The sequence below is a fragment of the Diuraphis noxia genome, unplaced genomic scaffold, assembly GCF_037042655.1.
Source record: "Diuraphis noxia isolate RWA-SAM2 unplaced genomic scaffold, SU_Dnox_SAM2 contig0003, whole genome shotgun sequence".
NCBI classification, from domain to species: Eukaryota; Metazoa; Arthropoda; class Insecta; order Hemiptera; family Aphididae; genus Diuraphis; species Diuraphis noxia.
In genome coordinates this window covers 57,775,744-57,795,989 of record NW_028301713.1, presented here as the reverse complement: position 1 = coordinate 57,795,989, position 20,246 = coordinate 57,775,744, and the positions used below count along the sequence as shown (strand labels likewise).

At 29.4% G+C, this 20,246-nt stretch overlaps 1 protein-coding gene and 1 non-coding gene across 2 annotated transcripts in view; both read right to left on the bottom strand.

Annotated features, from left to right (window-relative positions):
• Positions 1-20,246, bottom strand: part of LOC107173388 (glutamate-gated chloride channel-like) — an 82,128-nt gene that overhangs the window by 32,440 nt on the left and 29,442 nt on the right. Inside the window, exons 4-9 of the mRNA XM_015523947.2 lie at positions 20,166-20,230; positions 15,920-16,140; positions 15,030-15,112; positions 13,168-13,308; positions 12,738-12,890; positions 12,438-12,652 (exon numbers count right to left, since the gene is read on the bottom strand). Of these exons, the coding sequence (XP_015379433.2) occupies positions 12,438-12,652; positions 12,738-12,890; positions 13,168-13,308; positions 15,030-15,112; positions 15,920-16,140; positions 20,166-20,230 (878 nt within the window). The remainder of the gene's footprint in view (positions 1-12,437; positions 12,653-12,737; positions 12,891-13,167; positions 13,309-15,029; positions 15,113-15,919; positions 16,141-20,165; positions 20,231-20,246) is intronic.
• On the bottom strand, positions 678-748 carry TRNAA-GGC (transfer RNA alanine (anticodon GGC)). Its single transcript has one exon. It is a non-coding gene; the product is annotated as a tRNA-Ala (tRNA).

The following is a 20,246-nucleotide window of genomic DNA, read 5'->3' as shown; positions in this document are numbered from 1 at the left end:
TGATGACGTACATATGACCATTAAAACAAATTTTATTGCCTCCTTTATTAGTTTTGACAATTTCCATTATACAAAATTCAAAAAAATTCCGTGAATAAACTAATAAATATATTACCACAAATTTAACACCTTAGACTATTTTATTTCACGACACAGTTACACCGCAGGTACACAGACTGAGTATAACGGTGCCAAATAGCGCATAAAAAATAAAATTTTACCCAATTCCTAATAATATATTTATATATTAAATTATATTAATATTATATATTATATAAACCTGTTAACTTCTCCCGGGGAAATAACGTCAAAAATCTACCCGCCGGACCGAGAATCGAACTCGGGTCTCTCGATCGCTCTACCACCAAGCTACCCGACCGCATAGACCCATGACGCTATATATCCCCAAGTTAACATGATGTTTACATTCGACTATCCTGCGTCCTCCGATCGCCCTCGATCGACGCTGGTCCCTCGTCGCGCACCGCGACCGTTGCTTCACCACCTGATCACCAGAATGAGTGCACGAGCCGTTAACACAAACGCGATCGCTTCCGCACAACCTCTGGAGAACAAGTCCAGGTCCTTCACAACACACGCCACACTGCGTCCTTTGGATCAAATCCCACTTCTGATGTATGCTAACTTCTCCCGGGGAAATAACGTGAAAAATCTACCCGCCGGACCGAGAATCGAACTCGGGTCTCTCGCTTGCCGGGCGATTGCTCTACCACTAAGCTACCCGACCGCATAGAGCCATAAGACCCATGACGCTATAATGCTATATATCCCCAAGTTAACCTGATGTTTACAAACCTATATAATATTGGATTATAGACACAATTACACATGCAGTATATTGTTTGATTGCCATCCAAACATTAACGTTACGATACGGCGATAAGATTAGTCCAATTATTATTGAAAAATAATCAGACGATATAGCTTATTTAGTGTATAGTCTACTAATAATTTTAGGGGGATTTAAAATTTGTAATATTTTTGTATTAAAAAGTAAAAATACACGTATTTTGGTATTTTCTTCACATATCTTAATTTTCAAAATATTTCGCTTTTTTTGGTTATAACATTTTTAAATTATATTAATTGTATTCAATTTAAAAATAAATAATAATGCATGTAGTACCTAAATTGTTTTAGCACAAAAATAAATCCGTGTTTTTTTATCGGTGGCTTTTTTATCCCATGTATTTTTTATCCTCTAGCTTTTTTATCCATGACTTTTTTATCCGTGGCTTTTTTGTCGATGGCTTTTTTATCCGATTACCATTATAGTTTTGTAGAATTTCTAGATGGATTAATCTAGTTTTTTAAACGATCTAATATAAATACCACTCAAATGATAACATAATAAAAACTAATAAAATCACTTTTAACCGCATTTCCGTTTTCAAATAGTTAATTAATAATATAAAAAATGCTGGATTGGATATTTACCACTCGTCGCTTACCTCAGTGTAATATTTTTATTATAATAATTAAGGTTCTTTTAAAACCTCACTCAATCGAGATTTCTCCAATGTTTTTTACACACAGGTAGTAAATATTTTACTTTGCGCATAGAGAAATGACTGAAGACATCGAAGAAAAATGTCTTGTTTCGAGTAGGGTGAAGTAAGTACATATTCGATTTTCAATTTTTAAAAACTTTTGCTCAGAAAAATACCCGCAAAAATTTAGATAAAAAAAACGATCTAGTCATAAAAAAATACATTCCTTTTGTCACAAATCAAAGTAAATATTACAAGTTCAATATATTAAATTATTTATTAACACGCATATCTAATATGTAGGTGAGCGTGAAGTAAGTTTATTGATGACGAGTGGTATTTGGTAAAACTGTAGAAGTCCTAGCTGTCAAGAGCAATTATCTAAATAATAAACAATAATATATAATTTATAAAATTTTATTAGGATAAAATCCTAAGATACAAACAATTTGAGGCTTGTAATCTATCTAATAACACAATCATGATTGCAAATTATAAATTGATCGATCATTCAGAAATTTTTAAAAACACATTAGATTGAGTGTAAAATAATTATTATTTTTGTTTTGTCCTATACTCATCTAATATTTATTTACCTACGGGATTAAAGAAATATTCAATAATTATTGTCTATACATATCACCCTTGGAAAAAATGTATTTTAACTTAAAATACATATTATTATTTAAATGAATATAATGAACAATATTGTTCTTTCTAATAATAATTCCAAACAAAATATAATGCAAAATACTCTTCATATTAATTTATACAATTTCTAAGTACGATTTATACGCGCATTTATAGTCATGGGCGCCGTGAGGGGGGTGCACTTGCACCCCCTTGGCTTGACAAAAAAAAAAAATAATTAAAAAATTAAATTAAAAAAATTGAATGGTATTAAAACTATTTTATTTTGCATAATCATCTACATTATTTCTACTATTTATTACTATACATTTATACTTATTTTACATTATTGTCTATATATATTATTCATATTATGTATTATAATACTTATTTTTTAAATAATAATTGTAAACGCCTAGGTTTTTTTCCAAATTCTTCAATTGAATTTTCAATGAATTTGGTATCCTCTTCTAGTCTCTTTCTATGTACACTCATCATACACAATCCGGACAATCGGTCATCACCCATAGTGGCTCTGTTCCATGTCTTGACTCGTCTTAAAGTGCTGAATGAACGTTTAATGCTGCAAGTTGTTGTTGGAAGAGTTGCTCCGATCTTGATTGCGTCGGCTACAGCTGGATAAAAATCTTTTGACATTTCGATCAAATCTAAGTATTCAATAGAATCCAATGGTTTTGTACCATTTTTCCACATTTCATACCATGTTGTGGCTTCAGTTACAAAATTTGATGACAAAATATTTCCATAGAGTTTTACAATATCATTTGATGTGCAAATAAACTGTTCTTTACTCATGTTTTTCATAGCATAGGGATGAAGATCCATTAGAGAAAATGATTGATTGTGAATTTTAGAAAAGCGATCTTTTAATGATGATATAACTGAATCTAGATAAGGAACAAAAATGGATATTCTTTAAAACTCTTCATGGTTTGTAGATGGATGATTTGATCTTTGACTTTGTCGTGCAGCTACTTGAGGTGGACGTATTTCAACATCAAGTTCTTCAGCGATTTCTTTAGATTTTGCAAATAATACGGTAAATTCAGTCGACGAATCATTTTTATACAACTGCAAAATATCAACTAGTTTGGTTATGTGATTGTTCACCGTTTTCAAATTTATATTAACTTGTTGAAGTAGATTGCACTATAAATTATAGTGTATTTTGATAACATGTTTTGACTTAATCACATAAGGTATTATATAAACATTTTTAGACTAATATTTTTTAATTATTATTGTTAGTACAATCATTTTAATTGATTTAATACGTTCAATTCGTACTACAAAATAAGTGTTTTCGTTGTTTTTTTTGTAAATACTTGAAAAAAAATAAGGAATTCCAGGACCTATAATTATTTTATAATTTAAAATTTTCTAAGCTGATTTGCATGTATGTGAAAAAAAAATAAAAGAAGCAAGTACCTACAATTCTTCAGTTATCCAACTCCTGCAAATCCAGGCGGGTCATAATTTTGTTATGTTAAACGTGAGTACAAATTATTGTATTGTTTCGTATGCAATCGAAATCTACTAATATCCATAAACATAATAATACACCTAGGTAAGATAAATAAATGATTAGCTCGGTAAGTTTCTTGGTGAATTTTTCGGCTATTTCGTTATTTTGTATTGTAGATCAATATAATGTGTATTTATATGAACTTTATAACAGACCAGTAGACTACAGTGTGACTTATTGAATAGGTCAACCTCTCAACCTTCAACTAGTTTGATTATATTATCAGTACACTAAGGTATTCTACCATTAAAAAAAAAAAATAATAATAATAATAATAGAAATTCTATGCACATAGGTAGTTAATTTTGATTGTTTTTGGTTAATAATAATATTGTAAAACTGAACTCATTGACTAGTCATTACCATAATTGTATTTATAGACGCACTTTTAAAGTTTCTTTTAACAATATACAAGTACTTTTTTTTATTATTGATCTTAAGCCCGATGACTAAGGCCATTAGCTGTTGTAGGGATTATGAACTGTGGTAGGGATAAGGTTTTGGTACGGTTGGTTGTTACGATAGGTAGCAAACACGTGTATGAGCGGCAAGGTTTTTAACTACTATGAACCCGGGCGGTCACCCATCTGGGAGCTAGTAGCTGTGGCCGTTACTTACTTTCAGTCGCATTCCACGATCGGTAGCAGCCAAAGCGCCACACCAAGCCACTATACAAGAATTATAGCGTTTTGAAGGCATTAAAGTTTTAATAAAATTAAAAGACGTATCTTTTTATTTACATTTTAATTCTAAAATACCTAGTTTTTATGCTATAAAGAAGTCAAAAATTGTAGACCATGAAATGCTTAATGAGTTAGTCAATAATAATTTTTTTTTTTTTAATTTAACTACAGAGTTTGATACAAGTGTAAAACCCAAATAAATATTTCCGTTGAGAATAATTTCCAAAATTATTAAATAAAACATTAATTTGGCTACTTGAACTTTGTATACCATTGACTATAGTGATAACTTACTGTCAGCATATACATTGGTACTTGGAAGTATGATTCTTTTACCGTATCATAGAAGTTATGATCCAAAATACTAGTAAAATCATATTCAAATACATAATATACCTTGGAATATAGGAACCACCCATAAACAATTTTAGTTTCATAGCTTTTGTATATATATATTTTATACTAAAAAAAGAAAACTTAATTATAGAATCATATTAAAATGTGTTATATAATTTTCAGAATAGTATGGAACTAAACTATGATATTTAATTTTATATCTAGCGTTGCAGGTAATAATATAATCGTTATAAATTTTGTAAAATATATTTGATCAAAGCAGGTGTAAGATGAATAATAAATTTTAACTTATGCGTATAATATCAATGCTGATTTTACTTGATATTCAAAATGATTTTCTGGCTCAGGAAATATTAACTCAGAATATTCAATGAGCGTGTTATTTAATCATAATAATTATTATTGCTAATTATTGCGGTGTACAGGCCACAGGGTATCTCGTGAAGATATTACCCATTAGCCATAGAGAGGGAGTCGCTGCCTGAATAAAAATAGTTGTTTGCTATTTTATCTATAAACTAAAAAAAAAAATTAAAAATCATGAGTAGATTAATGAAAATTAAAATAAATGTTGAAAAGTCAATATTTTCAGAAAAATAAACTCTATAAAATAACTATCTTTATTTTTTCAAAAATTAAAAATTAAAAAAAAGTTATATTTTTAAACTTTTTTACTAAAAAATGTAATTGAATTAAAAAATAAAATACGAGTACCTATAGCTCTTGTCTATGTGAGTCTAGTAAAAAATAAAAACAACAGATTTATGATATATTTATTATCTTAGAAGACCTCGCAATGGGTGTGTCCTCGTGAATATCCTGTATTATTAAACGTTATGTACATAATTTCACACATTACATAGATAGTAAATTATCGGTATTTTCAATAAATAAAGTAATTTTTATTTAATAATTATAAAAACAATTACTTCGTAGGTAATATCGTGCAACACAATACTTCTTATAACATGTTACAATTAATAATTTTAAAGTCGAAATTTCATTTTTTAATTTCAGTATTAAGCTTTCCAAACTTATATGATGAACCACTAACGTTTTGCATGTAATTATCAGATAATAACGTAAATATTGTAACCACAATTATACATCCATACAAAATGATTCGTGTAGCCACACATCTATTTTTCTTTATGCATTAAAATGTTATACTGGTTTGAAAATAATTCTGATTGTACTCGTATATTGTTGAAGGATTATAATGTTATTCGTAATAACTCTAGGATGTTAAACATAACGATGATTTTCATCAGCTTATGAAAGTTTTAAGATTGAACCATTGTAACTTTTAAGAAAACGGGCATACAAATAAATGAAAAACAGTATAGACGAATATAAAATATAAATCAATTCGACAACTAAGTAAGTGTTATATTTATCATCATTCAGGTCATAAATATTATTTTTGGTTGTCTGAAGACTGCAAACTTTCTTGCTTAAGAATGATAGAATTTTATTTGCACGTGGGACATGAAAGCCAACGATGATTGACGAGAAAACATTGATAATAATATTTAGATGATAGGTTTTAAAAAGGATAGATAAACATTTGATACGAATAAATATCTAGGTAAAATAAAAAGCTAAGACAAAACGTTTAGTTATTTTTATGGACAATCGTGAAGTATAAGAAGATGGATTATAACTAGCAAACTTTTGAGATTGAACACTAATAACAACAACTGACAAAGACAAATAGCAATGAGAACACTTTAATACCACTTGTATTTATCCAAACATAAAACAATTCCAAATGTTGTTCAAATAATTTAGCAATATCGATTGATATGGGTTAGCAACATATGCATAATTTAGCTGATAAAAAAAAAATCAATAGTTAATTATAATTTATAAATAAATTCATCTTAATCAATAACTTCAACTTTAACCTCAACTCTAAATAAATGATTAATTATAAAATGCACAATACATGTTTTTTTAATATTATACAAGACATTTTTGTTTAAAGATAATATAATATCAATTTACGTAAGTTGGTACCAATATGTTCTGCGATCAAAAAATATTTGAATAATTCACTTCAATCTATCTGTGTGTATAGAAATATATTATCCGCGTACATAGTTTTATTTAGGTATTCGTACTCCAAAATTAGTTTCAAGTAGTTTTTTTTCATATTATAATTTTTATTCAAATAAACGATATCTAAATATATATAATTATGCTATAAGACATCTATATCATACAGTATACGAGAAGTATTTTTGCTTGTAGCTTATTTAAATACAACATAACTTTTCTAATACATTTCAAACAAATCATTCTCAATTATAAGTTAAAGGTTTCAGATCACTCAGATTTAAATATAATAAAAAGATCATTAATAATATTATAATCGACAAAGAATTTGAATATCATATTTAATATTTAAAATGTATATTTTCGAAAGACAAAAGGTGAATTCAAACCACTATTTTAGTTTTTTTTTTTTTATTAATTTCAGATAATATCTTCCTGGGTCAAACAATTCAATCGACATTATTTTTTATTCATTGTTTGACATTAGTTAGTGTGTCTTCAAGTTTGTTTTAATTATATAATATAATCGCGCGTCTGTTCTTTATGTTTTCACGATAATTCACGATTTAAAAAAAAAAATTAATTTATCTGTTGAATTAAACGCGACCCGGTGAAAACAAATAATAATAGTTACAAAATAAATATATTATAAGTTCTATAAAAACTAAAAATACACAGTATATAATCTGAACACGGCACGTCAGTTATGCAATCATATGGCATATTTGTCTGAGGTGCGAGGTGAGGTAACCGATTTGTATTTTAAAATAATGAAACCTTTTTCTTCGGTCTACTAATATTACTTTTATTTAATTTATTTTTAATACACATATGTATTTATATATTTAACTTTAACAATATTACGTCTTTCTGTATAGACGATCTGCGTAGTCTTTTACAGTCACTTATGATTGTCCATACCAAAAGAACGATGACAACACGTCTGCCACAGTGACTAAAAACGAAGATCTTTATATCTAATGTTGTATGTGTGCGTGCGTGTGTATGTGTGTATGTGTATAGTGTATATGTATGTGTCCTATCTTATCCTTAATGACTAACAATTATTATAATTATTTTATTATATATTTTAAATTTAAAAATATATGATGGCTTAAACGCACATCATTACAATAGAAAACTCTTTATTTCTTTATTTATTAAATATTGATAATTGTTTCAAAATTTTTTTGTTTTTTCAACGATAAAAAAACGCATTTAAGTTATAAAAATGGTAAAATATTATTTATTTTACTAGCTTATTAACATAATGTGTATATAGCATATACATTATACCTATATGATTATTTAATTGCAATTCGTGAGTTTATATCGTTTCGTTTTAGTATAGGACTTTTCCATTGATTTGGTCAGTTTATGTATTTATGTTTTCATGTCATTATATTATTACATTAACGCATAAATTGAAGTATTGGTGAACAACTCAATCGAACTTATATCTGGAATTCAATATTTTAACCATGAATAATTCATGGATTTCCGATAATGCACTTAAATGCAATTAAAATACGTTAATATATTTTATAGAACAAAACTGATTTATCTTATATTAAATATCAAAATTTAATATCAAAATATCATATGCTCAGATTTAACGCCATTGGATTTTTTTTTTTTATGGGATTATTTGAAAGCTGCGGTTTATGTAAATCCACCTGTCAATCTTCAGGACTTAAAAAATAAAATTCAGGCAGCATGTGATATTTTAAGTGAGGAACAATTTAAGGTGGAAACATTGACTGCATTTTAGACGACTGGAATCATGTTTAGAACATGATGGTGAAAACTTAAAAGAATTCATACCATAAATTTATTTAATACATTTTTTTTTTTATTTTTTTTTTTTTTTTGCATGAATCATGTATAAATCAAAATTTAGATTTACTCTAACTCGGTCAATTTTGAAAATAGAAAAAAACTTTTTATATAATAAATGTTTGAAAAAAATACTCTACCCAAATCTGCAGAAAAAAAAATTGAGTTGTCATTCAAAAAAAAGTAAGTAGTATTGCGTATACGTGTACTAAGAGGGCTAAAAAGTTGGAATTAGTCTGAAAATATGTATCTAAGTATTCCCTATCACCTCCGAAAAACCCCATTTCAATACAAGGTCACCCAACTGAGATATTCAGCGGTACCTAATATCGTGATCACACTGTATAAATGAGACATATGATAAAAATCTTTGAAACAGTTCCAACATTGTATTTCATAAAATTACGATTAAATTACATTTCATAGATATTTTGTGGACCATAAACTTTTACTAAAATAGATTTTTAAAGTGCATCTACAACAACCCATGGTTAACTTTATTTTACGTTCTCAAGTATTTTAAATTAAGATGTAGCTAAAAGTTTTGTTCAGACATTAAAATTGAACTGCCGTATGTCACCGTCGAGGTGACTGTAAGTTACTCGTCATTTTAAGAAAACTACTTGAAAATTCTCAAAATTATAAGTTCAGTTAAATTTTAATCTTAAGTGAAGCTCTTCAAACTTTACCCGAATGAATGTCAAGGTCTCATTAAAACATGAATAATAAAATAAATATACAACATACGTTTTAGATAACAACACGTTATAACAATACTATTTTTGAAAGTGCTAAGAGATAAGTGACACGCTAATACTGTTTAAGCCTTAGTTATCCATTTCCGCCAGTAACGAATTTTGTACAACATTGTAACTGTGTCAATGAACAAAGTACTAAAATATTATATTATTGTTTGGTAAACATTCTGTGAATTGTGATTACAAATTTTAATTGAATAATTTAAAATATAATTTAGTAGCAACATGATGATTTTAATTTTAAGATTACCATAGGTAAGATTAATAATATGATACTCGTTCTCGAAATTTGTTAGATTATCTTTGAAAGTTCAGATTCATTTTGATACAACGTGTCATCGGAGTATTATTAATAGTTAATTTTCTTTGAAATACCTTCTATTGAATTTAACTGTTCATGAAGAAAGTTTATGTTTTCTATTCATACCTATGCTCTGTATACTCCTCATTAAAATCCAACACTAAGTATTTTATTTTTTCTACCGTTTCATATATCATAGTATAATCGATAAGTTTGCACCCCATATCACGGAAATTAATTAAAAATAATTGGAGAAAATATTTGCGATAATATTTAGCGTACAATTTCACGTGTCCTTCTTTAGGATGTTTTTGATTTTATCTTACATAAAAAACCATAATTTGGAAAGTTTTAGGAATATAATATTGTATAAAAACATACAGAAAGTTTGGTTTCTTGAACCAGAATAATAATAAATATACGTGCTTACTCCTTTTTTCCACGAACTTACTTTTAATATTTGTTTTCAGTAAATGAAATTCAATTTGAGTGTTGTTAATAAAGAATATAAAAATAACAGTTTAGGTATGTAATATGTTAAATTTTAACTTTTATCTTATTGACTTTTATCTTTTTACTTAGAAAAACATTTTATTACGTAGTGAACGACTTTAAACATGGCATATTATTATTTATCATACTATTTGATTGTAAATTCGCAGGAGAATAAAATAATTGGAGCAATATTTTCATAATTATTGAGAAATATAATATCAAGTCATCGAATAAATGCCATCAAACGTTAATAAATTGAATTGCGTCAGCATTTAATAATCTTACGAGAGATCATTATTTTATCAAGATTTGACGTATTTTTCTTAAAAAAATTAAGTTCTTAATTTCGAATGAAAAATTAAATGTCTCAAACAATTCGTTCTATTTTTTAAATTATTGACTATTTATATTCCCATAACAATCATGTTTTTTAATTCTTTAAAATAAAATGTTTAGTAATTATTTGGTATTCTTCGTATTTAGTCTTAATGGATCTAAAAAACTATGTTTTAAGTTTTTGGAGTACCTATGGTATATTATTTTTATACATTATACGGATATTAAATACAATTTTTAACGGAATAAAAGAATGTTTCAAAAATTATATTATTCCCACGAGAATGTGAAAGTTTTAATAGCTTTTTATTCGTGACATTTTTTTTTTGCGCCATGTAGTAGCTGTGCATTGGGTTTTATGGAAAATTACCACAGTGCCCTTAAACGAAATATATAGTGACCGCATACACAAACACACATCTATGTGCCAACTAACCGACAACTCCATGTTATTAAGAATGTATACGTGCCAAGTTTAATAAAATTCCGAGGTCTGATTTACCAGACTTTTTCACGTACGTTACCTCATATTATAGTTCATACAGAATAATAAAGAATTTTATGCTCTATAGTCTATATAATATTATATTCCTGATAACAATCAAGGGATTCATTGAATGATGATAAAAAGAAAATATATTTATACGTTTATATATATACGTATATGTTTATATTAAATATTGTAGCGAGTATAAAATACACCGAATTATCTTGTTTAAGGCTTGTTACGTTAAATCACGAGTCTACACGTTTAAAGAAACGCATAGGTAGCAAAATTAGTAGGTTTCAGATCGAAAGCGATAAGTATAGAAAAAAAATTGCCACCGCTATAGGACAGATTACTAGAAAAACCAAAAATAATGTTGACTTACCTAAAGAATTAAATTGCAATTTCAGACTGATGGGTGGTTATTAAATTAAACGTTATTGCGTATTTAATAATGATTGCGTGCGTGTAATACGATTTAAAATGACTACAGTTAACACGTATGTTGTTTGTATAGTTTAATAACATATTAACATATAAGAGTTCTACAATCTCTCACATTATCTTATTCATTAGAAGAATATTAACATAATTTCATCTGCCACGGGTGTAATCATCTGCCCGCATATTATTACGCTTACTCGCCTTGTTCCAGATCTGGGCCAAGGATCATTGTTGGTTGTAGCTACTAGCTATATTTATTAACTACTTATTTATCACTTATACTTTATTAACTCAATGTTTGTTGATATGTTTTAAATACCTTATGAAAATTGCTTACGAACCCTTAAAAAAAGCTTCATCAGCAAAATTTATGTAGCAATAAAAAAAAAATAATAATAATAAACCAACCTATTTATTCATTTTATGAAGTTGACTTTCATAAGCTCACGTTTATCTGTAGGACTCATTAAATATACTTTCAACTCAATAGCCGTAAGTTGTAAAATTATACATAAGTTAAAGATTGCTTAACATTAAAATTATATTTAGGCGGTATACAGTGGTATAAATTGGACATGTTTGTGTAGGGGTATTGAAACATTAAAAAACCCCCCCTGACCCTAAAAAAATATAGTTTATATCATAAACACCACAAAGTACAACCATTTTGATCCATAGGTACATGTATAAATGCATCATAAATCTTCAAAAGGTTATAAATTTGAAAGTAAGCTTGACCGATAAAATATTATTATAATTACATAATTGTTCACTAGGCAAAATAAATAAGTTCCCGAAATAGTTTATAAAAATTACTTGGGAGTTAAACTCCATTGTTACGCCATAGTTATTTCAATGTATTTGTGCAAAAGTGATGAGTTTAAAAAAACTCACGGTGGGGGGGTGCGATACTCAAATCTCCCCCTGTAATTCTACTGACATTATAAAAATTACTTAGTGAGTTAGAGTTATAAATAATGAACAAATAATCTTACCTTTGAAATACTGCAACTTCCTGCGTTACTCGAAGCGTTTGACTTGACTACTCTCCTCCCCGTACAATTCACTATTACAAACTCTACAAAACTGGCAAATACAAAACACATGCAAACTCCGTCCCAAACATTCATAGCAGTCAAATTAGCTACGTCTGGCAGGGTCCGGCGGAAACTGTTGGAGGTTGTAAAGTAATTCAACATTGTCGTAACGCCTGAAAACATGTAGTCACATTCGATTTAGTATTATAATTCAATATGAAATCATAAAATATGAAGAAAAAAAATTATAATAATTACCAATAATTGTTCTCGCTGGTACTGCATCCCATTCTAGGAAAAATGTGATGAATGAGGAGGTGACTAAGATTAACCCTGGTATGAAAATAGTAGCGAAGTAAAACGTTCTATCTCTACTAAATATCATTTCCACTTGTAGACAACTGTAATTACCTGAAATATGTGTGTGTATATACATTATATACATAAATATATGTATAGACGATGTTTCATCAAAAATATTGATTGCAGTTATTCGTTACTGAAATTAAAGTGAAACACTACAGTCACAACAACACGAATGTAAAATAAAAAATAAAAATAGTAAACAGTATAATATAAAATAAATAAAAATGATTGAAAAGATTGCGATAGTAATAGTGAAGTAAAAACTTCTATAAATTATATTATTTGTATGGCTAATTTAATATTTATAAACTTTTTGTATTACCCCTCCAACTTCCGGTAGAGGCGCATTCATAGGTCCGATTTCGTTCCAAGTAAGCATTTGAAGTTTTCAGATTAGGTGACTTTAATAAAACAAAATTATTGTCTTTCCAGACATACTTCAAATCAGACTTTTCATACGATACTGTGAACAGAAAAGGTTTTAAATTAAAAATAATAATCGAGAAAAAATGTTATTTATTCATACCTATCTACTGTAAATTGATTAAAATCACCTATTCCCAACAACATATATCTTATACAAGCAGAAATATCATTATATCAACACAAATTAAATAAAACAAGATGGTGCACTTTTGTATTTACAAAACACTTACTGAACTTTAACCAACTTCAATGCATCAGGACTACATACCTATGAGGAATAAACTATTGTACAACATCTTAACTATAACTGTTGTTGTTCACGCCACGCGGGGTCGTGTTGTTCCCCAGGTAATATTATCAAATATAGTTTCTTTTATTAAATATATGTATGTTATTTGTACGGGGCCGTTGGGGCCAAAATACGATTGCATAATAGCATGAGATTCGGAATATAGTCGGTCGGCACTCTGACTGTCGATCGTCGCGAATAAACGCTGCAACGGCGGGCACGTTTGACGTCGGGAGGCGTACATGAGCTACCAACCTCCCGCCGACTGTACCGGCCGGATCTATGTATTATGTAGAGCACGGGTCAGACTGGTCCACAGAGCACCGGTCGCAATAAGGTACACGATAGCTACAAACTTGCCCAATCGAACTATTCTTGGTGACCCGTGTGTATTCTGCGAAGAGTATTTATGTATTATGTCATAAATGCTCATTCCACTGGTAACAGTATGAGGGCTCACGGTGAGCAAAGACGAAGCGTTCGGCAACCCGCGCGCTCTGCAGGAGCCCGGGTCTGCACGCCGGCTACGGTGCCATAACAAAGGGCGTACGGCGACCCGCGCGCTCTGCAGGAGCCTGGGTCTGCACGCCGGCTACGGTGCCACAACATGCAAAACGGCCGGTCCCGTGTTCTGTAACGGAACGGACGCGCCAGCGCGCCTTAGCGAATCACAGGCCGGCGTTTGCATATCTTCAAGCGCTTTAACGAATCACAAGATCACGGTAGGCGTGGCTACGACAGCAACAACCAGCCACAGACCACCATTTAGGCAACTACAGCAACAACACCGTTATACACACAACGGCATTATAATCGGACTGCTGTGGGCGTGGTTTCGAAGGTGGCAACAACCAATGCATTGGCCAGCGCCGTCACGTGACCGTACGCAATAACCAACCACAGACAATCATGGGCGGTTCATGTTAGTACACAGCGCCGCAGCAGGCGAGACCAAGATTATAAAAGGGAGTGCGGAGCACAAAATCAGTCAGTAGTCAGTCCAACCTCACCGTAGTAAGACCTACCCAGGCAGACTTGCGCGGTACAGAACACTCACGACACATCTACGCCGTAGCAAGATCCACCACGGGCAGACTTGCGCGGTATAAAACACTCACACGGTACAGATACTCCGTAACAATCCTCTAAACAACTGAACCAGCATCAATACAGTCCACTCAAACAATTCCTGTACGGAACAGTAACTGTTGTATCAAATAATATGACAACGATAAGGAGTTTGGCGGGAGTGTTCAACATCAGTGATGTATATAGTTAGTAATCGATCATTTTTCATCAAAACCGTTTTTTCTCTTAGTGATGATATTAATTTAAGGTATGCTTTGATTTGTTTACATTTTTGAGAATTGCATGGCTTGGATAAGAATTTGAAAGTACACTAACTAATTTTATATAACCTGTGATAGCGGCACAACAAAAAGTAAAAAAACTAAGATTCTTGTACTTACTGCTTTCCATGGAAAATGTACACAGTGGTTGATCGAATGGGAATATGTTCATTGATCCTTCGCAACATAACATCAGATGACGCCTATAAAATAAAATAATTATAATAATTTGAAATCGTTTTCGAGAAATTATTTGACAAATATAATATATATATAATATATATATATATTAAGGTATCAAACGCATGGCTGTTAGCTGATTTTGACTGTTGGGGAGGGTTAAGTTAGTTCAGCAAGGATTTTCACTATAAGAACTCGTGTTCCCATCAGATAACTAGTGACACCGACCGATGCTGGCACACAGGACACGTTTTTGACTGAAGCCAAACACTGTGCCACACCAAGCCACATATCCATCTATTATATAAGTGTATGTTAATATAAATAATTTTATTTGTATATCTACAGATGAAGAATATTCATTATTTTGAATGTTTTAACATAGTTTTACCAACTATTAAAAATGTAATCACGGACAATTTGATATACATAAATAAATTTAATTATAATACCTATATTTTAATTTTTAATCGTATAGTCTGAAACAGAAAACTTTTATTAAATGTTTGATTTATAATTATTGAATATTCTACGAATAAATTTACCTATTTTATAATAAACTTCACAATGTTGATGAAGTGGAAAGGTGTAGCCGGTTCAGATACCTACAACACATTTTACAATGTACCTATTGCTACTTCACTTCTCTTAGCTTAACATCAACAACTTACTCATAAAAAATCTTTTTTTTTACATTTTCGAGCCTAAAAAGATCTGTTATCTGTTGAAATCTTGTCTATATTTTACATAAAGGATGGTATTTTGATGCAATGTATTTTTTGGGTGATACTGATTATCATTTATATATTTTTGTTAGTTTAGAACTCTACCTGGTTGTGTACTCAACCCGGCCATCGCCGTACACGTTCAGAGTGAACCGTATAGGCCGCTGGGTAGGCTTAAAGTCACCGTGCATGTGAAAATTCGTGTCTGGCAGCCATATGTCACCGTGGTGGTGGATGCCGTTTAGAACGCTGAAAGCCGTGTGATTTGGATACTGCAGCCGTGAGTCGTACCATTCTTGTTGAAGCAGAAATTCGATGTCGTATTTCTGCAAAAAATTACGTGCAACACAATACAGCATACTATAGCAGACTTAGGTTAGATTAACTACATCTCTTTAGGCCATAAATACGATGGTCATAATTTGAATATAGAACCGATAACAAAATAACTATGTACGTATTTTCACCGAAATGTTACACAGTACGCGGCGCTTGACTTATTAAAAAAATTGCATTCCTAACCATTATAATCCCCCCTCCCCCCACACAAACAGACTGTCCTCAGAAGTTTCATCACAAAACAGTGAACATTTTAAACATTTAAATATATAAAGTGATTCTTCAACAGAATAGATAGAATACAGGTGAATTTGTTCATTGGTACATTACCAGCGATATAAATTAACTAATGATTTTTGATGTTTATGACTTTTATATATCATATAAAATGTCTTTATTTTACTAATTTCACAAATGTTTGTGTTATTATATTATTATATTTATTTGACATTTTAACACACTTTCGAAATATTAAGGAATTAAACTGGCATTTTTGAAAAGGTTTACACAGTTTTGGAAAAAGGAGTCGTCAGTCTGCTATAGATAAAACAGAATACTGCCAGATGCAGACGTTCCAGATAAAAAAAAAAGCATAGTGATATGCAAAAATTTATGAAAATTTTACCCAAAACTCTGTTCTCCCGCACGCCCATCTCTGTAGTAAGTAAAACACTTCACTGTTCACCCTATCTATACACGCTCTTGTGCGAGTCGTTAATCGCGCATACCTGCTGTAAGTATAATAATAATATAATATACGCCGTAAGTACACTAGTCGGTCGTGTTTTATAAATAACGGAAAATATCATACGTATAAATTATATATGTACGTCATGTATAATGCGACGATAGTGCCGACGATACCTTTATGTAAATTATTCCTCGGGGTGCTAAAATGCACTAAATAACACGAGCACTTGGCGAATGGCCCGATTTTGACCCAATGATGACCGTACACGCGTTGTTCATCAGTGCTCAAAGCACGCATGTTATAGTAGTTTCCATTGTCCGATGAGCAGTGCAAAACACCATATTCAGCAAAAGTATAATACTATATAAACCATTTAAACATTTTTGTCGAACGAAATTAAAATTAAGTGTGACACACTTACTGCACGGAAATAACATATACGTGCGTCGTATTGGGATTTTATTCAAAATCCATAATATGTATATATACGCATATAAACCAATGTTTTCTCCCCATCATAAAATATACTATAATTAACGACTTTATTAAAAACTTTTTAACAGCTGATATATTATGATATTTTTTATGTTTTGTAGATTAAACTTTAGATCGTGTTATGTTTATTTATCGCTTATGCATTTTTTTTTTCAAAACTGTCCAATTATACTATTATTATAGTTATGATTTATAAAATATTTTCTCGTAAACACAATTTAGTTAAGACTATAATATATAGTTTGAATGAATTGTGAATTACTATTTACAGTAGGTAATATGTTAAAATATTTTTACAACTATAAGTCGAGAAGTCTGTTGATCACCTTTTATCCACGGACAGATAATTTGATATTATCATAAAAGGTTCGAGCTGCATTGGTTACACCAGTGATACTCATTCGCTATTGTTTTTTATTTTTCTCCGCAATAGAAAGATTAGTGGAAAAAAAAGCGGGTAAGTCGTGGATGTCGCTCTGCTGTACAGTAGGTTACTGTAATGGATGGGATTAAATTTGAATGCAATGATAGGTATCATTGTATACGATTCTGAACGGAGATGATTTGTCAGTCTAGGATATATTATATTTAAATATTGTCATATTATATTCTATTTTGAAACAAATATTTTGTTTTTCAATTAGAACTTTTTTTATGAAATTCTAGCTTAAAATAATTTGTGAATTTTTGTGATTTTTACATATTTTGTCAAAATTCAAACTTTGAATGCTTATAAAAAAAAATTGTAACTATGAATTTCTTTTATTTTTCAACTGCTATTGTAATAATATATTAAGAGCCTTGTATTACATTTTCAAGATTTTCTACCCAAAAAATACATTTTCATCGATATTAATTTAAAAAAAACTAATAATGATCGAAAATTGCATATGCCTATTAGCTATGAATAGTTCAACTTAAGTCAAAAAATTTTGAAAATTTCATGGTGGGTAGTATTCACTTATATAAACATTCGGTGAAAATTTCATGTATCAATGAACATTTGCATTAAAGTTACATCAAAAATCAAAATCGATTTTGTCGAAAACTGATTGTACGTAAAATTTCCTGTTTTTCCCTTAATTTTTAGTTTGTTTATCCCGATTATTTAGTAAAATATTAAGAATTTTTTACTTTTGACACAACAAGATTCACTTTCTGATCAAATAAGGTACTGAAGTCAAATATCGAAGCACCTTTACTGTCCCAAAACGTGATGACAGACACAAAAAAAAATATTCATGGTTTTGACGAATTTTTGTCAATATTTGAACTTCAAATGCTAATAAAAAAAAATTGTGCCTATGTATTCTTATAATTTTTTAATCAGTATGAGAATAACTTATGATAACCTTTGTATTAAATTCTCAAGTATTTTGATTCGGCCAAAAAAATTTTATCGACACTTCAAAAAAATTCTCAAAAAAATTTAAAATTTCAGTGGTCTATAAATAACTCAAAAAAAGTCAGAATATTTTGAAAATTATATCATGTAAAGAAAATGCCAATTTAAATAACTGTTTAAATTTTCAAGTATTTACATCTTATACTTTTTGAATAATAACAAATGTTTAAAACCGTTTGATTATAAATCGTTATAGTTACACTATTTCGTAAAAATTTAAAATTCAAACGCACTTAAAATTTTTCCTATAATGATGCTTCAAGTTTTCTCTATAGCTACTTGAAGGAAAACTTATGGAAAACTTAGTGTTGTATTTTTAATCATTAGTTATAAACGCAAAAAAATTTATGATTTTTCAACTTCAAACTTACTTGCAAATTTTCGCGTTTTCGACAGATTTCGTAAAATTTTGAACTATAAACGCTTATTAAAAAAAATTGTGAATAACGATTTTTAATTTTTTTAGCTACAATAAGAACAACTCATAAGGGACCTTGTATTAAATTTTTAAGTTTTTTTGGTCGTCCAACATTTTTTACCGACATTTCAAAAAAAAATTCTCAAAAAATTGAAATTTCAGTGGTCTATAAATAACTCAAAAAAAATCAAACATTTTTGAAAATTAAACTGTATATAGATAACACTAACATAAACATTTGGTGAAAATTTCAAGTATTTACAGTGATTAGTTTTTGAATTACAACCATATAAAAAAATAGATTTAGTCGAAAACTGATTTTGCGTAAAAATTCCCGTTTTTCTGTCATTTTTTTTTTTTGTTTTTCTCGATTTTTTTTAAAACTGTTGGAAAATGTTTACTTTTGACCTCTATAATGCACCAAGGATCTTCAATTTTACATCGGAAACCACCCCCAAAGTTTGAAATTGAAGCATTATTTCGACTAGTTATGCTGTACACAGACACACAAAAAAAAACACACATCATTGTAAAATCAATGCATTCATCACTTCGTTCGGAATCTAAAAATACGACTTATAACTGTTATCGGATATTGGACTATAGTTAGGATATTATAATATATCTGCTAAATTTTTAAGTTTTAACCGACTACATATAAGTAACGAATATTTATAGCGAGAAAAAATAACAGTACATTGTAATAACAGCTCTAAATTATTGTTTAATATTCACAATACAGCTACTAAAATTGTTATATATTATAATGGTTTATTATGGGTTACATTAAATATTTTAATTTATGCACTAATTTAATATGGTATTTAACATAGATTTAAAGTAAGTAATATCTATACCTTCATTTATGAAACAAAAATACAAAATACCTACCATTAGCTATATAGTATATAAACATTTTAATATTATGTAATATTATGAAAAATTTCTAAATCGTGTACTTAACTTAATAAATATTAAAATAATAAGATAATTAATAATTTACCAAACTTGATTCATCAGGGGATGACAATGTAAATAACACCACGCTGACGTTGACTATTGAAGGACCTGTAAAAGTACAATA